The sequence below is a fragment of the Hordeum vulgare genome, chromosome 2H (assembly GCF_904849725.1).
Source record: "Hordeum vulgare subsp. vulgare chromosome 2H, MorexV3_pseudomolecules_assembly, whole genome shotgun sequence".
In the NCBI taxonomy this organism is placed as follows: domain Eukaryota; kingdom Viridiplantae; phylum Streptophyta; class Magnoliopsida; order Poales; family Poaceae; genus Hordeum; species Hordeum vulgare.
In genome coordinates, this window is record NC_058519.1 from 155432935 (window position 1) to 155441768 (window position 8834).

At 47.9% G+C, this 8834-nt stretch overlaps 1 protein-coding gene across 1 annotated transcript; it reads left to right on the forward strand.

Annotated features, from left to right (window-relative positions):
- Positions 1 to 327: 327 nt before the first annotated feature.
- On the forward strand, positions 328 to 1672 carry LOC123429831 (E3 ubiquitin-protein ligase EL5-like). The gene is made up of 2 exons (XM_045113813.1): positions 328 to 1307; positions 1392 to 1672. The coding sequence occupies exons 1-2, from the start codon at positions 812 to 814 to the stop codon at positions 1505 to 1507; spliced, it is 612 nt and encodes a 203-aa protein (XP_044969748.1). The 5' UTR covers positions 328 to 811; the 3' UTR covers positions 1508 to 1672.
- Positions 1673 to 8834: the final 7162 nt, after the last annotated feature.

Genomic DNA, 8834 nt, shown 5'->3' on the forward strand with positions numbered 1-8834 from the left:
TTTCTTATTGGTTGGGGACTTGAAATTTATGAAGTTTGCGCTAAAAATAATCATTTGACAGATGGAGTATTCGTCAAAGATGACAGTACATTATATGGGTCAGAATAGTGGTAAGGTTTCCATGGTGCCTTTGGTACCTTTTCATTCTAAATTTAACAGACATCACCTAAACTTTCAAGTTATTCATTTTTAAAAATCTAGCCCATGCGAATGCACGGGTAGACGACTAGTCATATCTAATGCAAGTTGTATGATGCCTCGTGCTATTACCTCTTAAAACATTTGTTGTTGTCACGAATGGAAAATAATGAAATCGAGGCCGTGAGGCGTATGGGGGTGGGATCTGATTTGGTTTTTTTCTCTCTATCCCCTTCTCTCTCTATCCCCTTTTTCTCCCACCTCGAGATCAAATTCGCCATGCCCTGTGTAACCTGAACTCAGTGCGAATCCACCCTCGCTCTTCCCTTCCCCCAACGGATACTTCCACAGAAGCTCCGGACCTGGCATTCCTCTTGTGACCCGCCCGTTGCCGCTCCGTCTTGGCCAAACGGCTCCTGCCAGAAATGGCGACGTCGTACTGTGGCTCCGGCCCTCCGTCGCGCTTCGCTTCTCCTCTCCGGCTGCTCCCTCTTCCCTTCCCCAACGGATACTTCCAGATATGCTCCGGACATCGCATTCCTCCTCTGAACCGCCCGTTGCCGCTCCGTCTTGGCCAAACGGCTCCTGCCAGAAATGGCGACGTCGTACCGTGTCTCCGGCCCTCCGCCGCGCTATATAACGGCTTGGCTTCTCCTCTCCGACAGTATGCAATATGAATTCCAGCAGCTTACATCGTACGGATCCCATCGACAAGCCAGCCGGCAGATCCAGCAAGTCGCTCGACACTGGCTGGATCGTCCTCATCGTCTTCCTGGTCCTCGCCGCCGTGGGGCTGCTGGTCCTGGCTGTCTGCTGCATCCGCCGGCGGAAGCAGAAGCCGAGGTCTCCAGCTGCGATCCCTCGGCGCGAGCGAATCCCGGCCGAGACAGCAGTCGTTCGCATCGGAGAAAGCGGCGCCCGGCGACTCCCGGCAGAGAGAGCGATCGTCCACACCGACCAAAGCGGCGCCGGCGAGGGAGACGGAGTCCAAGCTACCGGCTGTCCGATGTGTCTCCGCCCGTACGACAACGAGCCGGGCAGGGGGGCACCGGAAAGGCTGAATTGCGGCCACGTCTTCCATGAGCAGTGCATCAAGCCGTGGGTCGCCGTGAACTTGGCCTGTTCCGTTTGCAACCGCACCCACATCGAGCTTTGCGGGGAGACACCCGGTGAGTCGTTGATTTCTTGGATGAACAGCGCCTCAATTATGACTTGTTAATTCTGACATCATTTTCCCTCCATTTCCAATCCAGGCGAGGCCAGGGCACCACGGAATCGGTACTCGTTCAGCCATCTAGACAGCTCGGCCACCACAAAGGATGACATCGCCGTCGGCAGCTCGAGCTTCCGACTACCAGATTTGGCTTGAGTTACCCCGGGGAAAGAAATTCTAAAATAGAGTTGTACGTAGTATTTTCTTTGGAACTGAATTGTTGGTTGGCTGATTACCATCAGTACAGAAGCCGCTGTAGCGCCGGTTGTAGTGTACTGAAAGTTGATGATGTGAAATAAGCATGATGTGAAATTAGTATGATGGATCTTGGAGTGAAGTCTATTTTAAACCCTCAGGATGTAGAGACTCGCGTAAATGAACCCTGATGTTTAAATTCCTGAAATTCATACCCTGACCTAACCAATCCTGGTCGTTTTTGACCTTTAGTCTGTATCCAAACAGAGGGATTCGTACGTGGCTCAGGAAAGACCGGGATTAGGCTTAACCATCGAAATCCGCTTGTTGGTCGACCGTGCTGATGGCTTCCCCCCTCGTTCAGATAGGAATGAACTGTTAGAACTTAGGGCTCTCAAAACTCTAGCTCAAACTAGCAATTGTGTGTGAGAGAGAAGACATTCAAGTTTTATGTTGCCTACAGCTGGAGCTGCTAAACCGGGCGTTGGAAATATATATGTTCAACAGGAACATGAAAACTATACAACTTCAGGTACGAAGGGACGATTGTTCTCCGTATTTTTCACGGCTTCACCAGCGGCCATGGAGCTTTTCTCCATGGATGAACAATGGGTAGCAGCGGCATAGTGCTCTCTGCCACGGGAGTGTTTAACCAAAAACTAGCACAATTCACGCAAACTACAAACAAATCTTACTACTTTGTCATACCTGCAACCCATTGAGCAACCAGGCGCCAACGATGACTGGACGAGCGGTGCCTCCGGCTGCTGCAAGCCTGCCTGCGTCGCATAGCTGCTGCTCCCCAACCAGTTTTCGACTTCAGAGAACGAGCCTACCCCGTCCAAACTAGTGCCACATCCCCTGTCGCCGTCGCCGCCACCAATATCGCCGCCGCCCAAGTCCGGAATCACCGACGCCATGGCGGCCGCCACCTAGGTCAGAGACAGGGAGAGGAGGGAGAGAGTGAAGCGAGAGGCTGGGTACTGGATCAGATCTCGACCTCACCCTTCCGACGGCGCAAACGAGCCGTTAACGACGTCTCGGCGCGGGGCGTCAAAGGTGGCCATGCTGGCACCTGACATGTGGGCCCGGCTTGCGAGGAAAACGATTAAAACAGTTAAAACGGGTAGTTACAGACCTTGGTAGTTTTTTGCCACAGATTAAGCACAGTTCGGTAGTTTTCGGGACAAAATTGCATTGTGCTAGTTTTTTATAACGTTTGCGTGAATTGTGGTAGTCTTTGGTTAAACACTCCTGCCACGGGCTCCGCCGCCTTGCAGTACGTTGCACTCTGGTTCTTGGCTACGCAGACAATTAGGGTGGAGCAACGAGCGTGTGGCGGCTGTGTGTCCGAGCGGCCTTGTACACCAGGATCGGCAAGTAGCAAAGCAGTGGCGTTTTGGCGTCCCCATCATTTACCTGCACCACTGCATTGACTACTCCTACACGCACGCCGACACACGCAGCTCCGCTACCACCGTCGGCTTCTCGAGCTTCGCCGCGAGTCGGCAGGAGCCGCAAGCCATGGGCTTGACGCTGAGGTGGCGGAGGCGTTCCCAACATGCAATGCGCTGTGGTGCGGGAAACAAGACGAGGCCCGCGCTGAGTGATTAGATGGCAGTCATTTATTTGTTCAAAGTCATCAATCCAGTGCCACATCATCAAATCCTCTCTAAAAACACCTTAAGGTCAAAAACAACCAGGATCGGTGAATTCAGGGTATGAACTTCAGGGATTTTGACGTCGGGGTTCATTTGTGTCGTCTTTTACAATTTCAGGGTTTAAATCAGACTTCACCCTGGACCGTGCTACGTGTTGACCGACGGATGAATTAGAATCACCCGCCGCATCAAGCTTCATTGGATGACTGTGTCGTCTAGCTAACCCTTATTTATTTTCTGCAACAACGGCTTTGTTTTAAAAACAAGCCCTCCTGCCCTCCTCGTTTTGATAGAGTTGTGTCGAGCGCGGCTGTTAGGGCATATTTCTCCCTAAGTGATTTTGGTGATTGATGACAACGCATGTTCAGATTAATCATGTGCATTTTATATTTCAGATAATTCATGACTAGGCACAAGATGATTCAGTGCCCCTCGGAGTCTTTCAAAGACGATTGCTTTCTACATTTCTCTTTGGTGGATTTGAGTCATCGGAAAGTCGTACTATTAAGAGGGGTCCGCTTTGAAAAGGTTTTGGTGGAATCAAAACGAACACATTTCTATTGCGCCACCTTTCCCTTGCTTCAATGGAGCTTCAACTTGTTTTTTCCCTGTCTATGCAAAAGGACCAGCGGTAGTACCGCTGGTGCCAACGGTAGTACCGCAGGCACAATGGTAGGACCACTCTGTGGGTGGTATTAGTTTTTTACTACCGCTCTCCGGACGGTAGTACCGCTCTATGGGCGGTAGTAGTTTTTTACTACCGCTCCGTCGGACTTTTTGCGCATCCTTTTGCCTCAGCAGTGGTAGGCACGGTAGTAGTTTTTTACTACCATGGTTGGTGAACCTACCGTGCGCTCTGCTCGTGCTATGAGTGGGGGGTAACGGTTGAATTTTCCACCCCCCACTATATAAAGAGGTCTTCTTCCTTTGGAAGCTCACCTCTTACCTCCCCAAGCTCCATTGTTGCTCCAAAGCTCATTTCCGCCCGATCTCTCTCTCTCTCTAGCCAATCAAACTTGTTGATATCCTAGGGATTGGTTGAGAAGGCCCTGATCTACACTTTCACCAAGAGATATTTGATCCCCCCACTAATTCCTTGCAGATCTTGTTACTCTTGGGTGCTTGAGCACCCTAGACGGTTGAGGTCACCTCGGAGCCACATTCCATTGTGGTGAAGCTTCGTGGTCTTGTTAGGAGCCTCCAAGCTTTGTGTGGAGATTGCCCCAACCTTGTTTGTAAAGGTCCGGTCACCGCCTTCAAGGGCACCAATAGTGGAATTACGATATCTCGCATTGTGTGAGGGCGTGAGGAGAATGCGGTGGCCTTAGTGGCTTCTTGGGGAGCATTGTGCCTCCACACCGCCCCAACGGAGACATACATCCTGTCAAAGGGAAGAAACTTCGGTAACATATCCTCGTCTTCATCGGTTCCACTTGCGGTTATCTCTTACCTTTACTTTGTACTTATTATTGTAGTGGTGTATTCCTTGCTTGCTCTTGTTGTCTTTGTTGTTAGCATCATATACGTTGATCACCTAGTTTTTCATCTAGAGAACCTTTTGTTGCTAACCCTAGTTTGTTAAGAAGAGCTAAAAATTGGTAGTTGCCTATTCACCCCCCCGCCCTCTGGTCAACCATATCGATCCTTTAAATTGGTATCAGAGCCACGTCCCTTTATTAAGGGTTTCACCACCCGAAGAATATTGTTGATGACGGTGAGGTTAGGCACGAAGTGCCCGGGGCCTTGAAGTTGAGTTCAATCACACATGATAACTTGATGAATGAGTCTATGGACTCACTCAAGACGTCCATGACAACCGAAGTCAAGTCCATGCTTAAAGAATTACTTGAGGGGATGAAGAATTTTCCCGACCCGTTGCTTGTGGTTAAACCAGCCACATCGGAGTCGGAGGCCATTTCCGAAACAAAAACGGATAAATGTACTCAAACTCCTTCCCCTCTTGACAAGAATGGGACGGGAACCTTTCCCTCGGTTCCTCCTCCCCCGTTCTATGGAGGACCAGTCCCTACACCGCATATTAATAACCTTGGTCCTCCTCCTAAACTTGTTAAAGGTGATTTCGCTAATTGGGTCTTTTGTATCAAGTCTCATTTGAGTCATAGCTCAACAAATCTTTGGAGAATCATCGAACAAGGCTTCTACCCACATGATCCAAACAACCTCACTCCAAGAGAAGAGGCGGACAATCAATACAATCATTCCGCTTTGCTCATCCTTAATTCAGCGGTTCCTCTCGAAGATCTATCTCATTTGCGCCCCTTCACCCGTGCAAAGGATTGTTGGGAGCACATCATGGTGTTCTACAAGGGGAGCTCAATCATTCAACGGTCCAACTTTGAAGTGGTTCTACATGAGGCCGGTGAGTTTGTGATGCTAGAATATGAGGACCCCCGTGACCTCTATCGGATGGTGATTGCTCTTGTTGTTGCTCTTTAGGATCATGAGAGCAAGGATACGGATGACACTTGGATCAAGCGCAAGTTTCTCAAGGCCATCATGTCATTCAACAAAGCCGTGTCCTCCGCCATTCGTCAAAGGCCGAATTTCCACACCTTGACCTCAAGCGAAGTGTTGGATGAGTTCATTGCCATGAATATCATGAACAAGACCGCCGACAATGCTCTTGCTTGTGTCTTGTTGAATATAGCCTCATCGAACCTTGCCTTGAGAGCCAAGGTCATTGTTGATGAAGAAGAAGATGAGGAAGAAGATGGCTGCCACGAATACACAAAGTATGCTTATCACCAGCACATGGCTCTTACATCAAGGCAATTTTGGGGCAACAAGAGAAACTCAAGGCTCAACTTCTCCAAGAACAACTCAGGTGGGTCCAAGAACAAGCAACGAGTAAGGACATGCTACAATTGCGGCAATGCGAGTCACTTTGTGGCAGATTGTCCTTATGAGAAGAGGGAAGACAACGGGGCAAGCTCATTCGCAAAGACAAAGCCAAGACTTTCCCAATCAAGAACATCTTCACCAAGAAGACTCCTCCAAGGGGTTTGGTGGCCCATGAAGAGTACGCCTCCGATGATGACGAAGATGATACATGCCGTGAGGGGATGGCAACGGCTACCGTGGCCATCGACACTTCCTCCCACAAGATGTCTCTCTTCGACGCCACCAACGAGAACCGCATCGCCAAGTGCCTCATGGACAAATGTATCAATAAGGTAACCCCCAACATCAAGACCACTATCACTACTTCTCCTTCATTATTAGACTGTGTTGATGATAGTGAAGTAGTGGAGCTTGATGAGAATGAGTTTGACAAATTCCTGTGTAAGATCAAAGGTGAAACCAAGAAGCACTTTGTTGCTCTTTTGGAACAACTTGGTGAGGCCAATGATACCACTGAGACTCATGAGGAGACTATCTCCAAGTTGGTGGGACATAGTCGTGATTACACCGATGAGATTGCGGAACTATCCATTGCTCTAAAAGAAGAGTGTGTTCTTCGTTTGGCTCTTGAGGAGTCACACAATGTTGATCATGCTAAATTGCAAAAAGATCTTGATCATGCTATTATTCTTACCCATGTGGTTAAATCTAATAAAGTTGCACTTGGGATTGGCCATGATAGACTCAAGGAAGAATTTGACACACTTGACAAGGCCCACAAGGTCTTCAAAGGTGTTCATTCCTCTCTTAAGGAGTCTCATGATCAACTCCCAGTAAAACTAACCAAGGAGATTTCTACTTGTCCTCCTTTTGTTCTAATTGATAATGATTGTGCTACTAACCCTTGTTGTGAGCATGTGCATCTTGTGGAGGAGAATGCTAAGTTGAAAGAACAACTCAAAAAGGGCCTTGTGTCATGCATCCAAGGTAAGAAGAACCTAAATGACCTTTTGAGTATTCAAAAGGAAGTTGTAGGAAAGAAGGGACTTGGGTTTGCACCCAAGTCTAAGAAGAAAAAGAAGAACAAGACCAAGCTATCTTCCCCTCTCAAGGACATTTTTGTCAAATAGGGTGAGAGTACTCATAAGAAGATGAAGAACAAGGAAGGGGGTGATAATGCCAAGAAGGGAAAAACCACCTCTACCAACAAGGCTGGCGACTTTAACCCCTCTTATGTTTTATGTCGTGCTAGTGATGGGCATGTTTATGCTAAATTTCTTGGTTCTTATTATGAGTACATTGAATGGGCTATTTGGGTTCCTAAGACCCTTGTTTCTAACATCGAAGAACCCATTCAAGAATGGGTACCTAAATCCAAGCATTGACCTCTTGTAGGAGTTTGCTTCTGGTGGACTGTCATGGCTGCTCGACAGTGGAGCCACAAATCATATGATTGGGAGCAAGGACTTGGTGGTGGATGTGCATCCTATTCCATCTATGCCCACCCATGTCCAATTTTTTGATGCCTCAATGTCTAAGGTAATGGGATTTGGCAAGGTGGTCATCTCTCAAGATTTATCTATAGAGAAGGTCATGCTTGTTGAGTCCCTTGCATACAATTTGCTTTCTGTTCGTCAGCTTGTAATTATGGGCTTGGCCACATTCTTTAATCTTGATACCGTGGCCCTTTTGTGGAGCAAGACTCTTAAAGTAGACTTTGTTGGACGTGTCCAGAACAGTCTCTATGTGGTGAACTTTTTGGAGCGACCTACTAAGATCGCGACTTGTCTAATGGCTAAAGTTGACCTGGGTTGGCTTTGGCATCGTCGGCTACCTCATGTCAATATGAGATATTTGCAAAGTCTCCTGAAAGGGGACCATGTTCGTGGACTAACAAATGTCGGTTTTGCCAGAGGCCGTGCTTGAAGTGCTTGTAGTGCTTGTATTGAAGGAAAGCTTCATGAAACAGCTCACCGTCCCACAACTATCATCTACTCTAAAAGGCCTTTGGAGCTCCTTCACATGGATCTCTTTGGTCCTCCATCTTTTGATAGTCTTGGAGGAAGGAAGTATTGCTTGGTGATTGTGGATGACTACTCAAGATACACTTGGGTATACTTATTCAAGAGGAAGAGTGAGACTCAACAAACCATCATCGACTTTGCTAATGAAGCTCAACGTCAACATGAAGCAAAGATATTGATGATTAGAAGTGACAACGGCATCGAGTTCAAGAACAACACCTTGAATGAGTTCCTTAGTGACGAGGGGATCAAGCACCAATATTCAACACCCTATACCCCTCAACAGAACGGTGTGGCGGAGAGGAAGAACCGGACATTGATGGATGCGGCAAGAACCATGATGGCGGAATTCAAATCTTTGTACAACTTTTTGGCCGAAGCCATTAACATTGCATGTCATGCATCCAATCGGCTCTACCTACACAAAGGCTTGAACAAGACTCCATATGAGATTCTTACCGGGAACAAGCCCAACCTCAAGTACTTCCGGGTGTTCGGCTGTAAGTTTTTCATACTCAAGAAAGGTGTTCGTTTGCCTAAATTCGAAGCTACAAACTCTCATGCTTACCGTGTTCTCAACAAGTCCACCAGACTCATTGAGGAGACATGTAACATAGAGTTTGATGAAAACAATGGCTCCCGAGTGGAGCAAAGTGGTCTTTATGATGTAGGTGATGAAATTATTCCACAAGACATAAGAAGAATGGGGATTGGTCAAATACTCCCCATTGAGGAACCCCT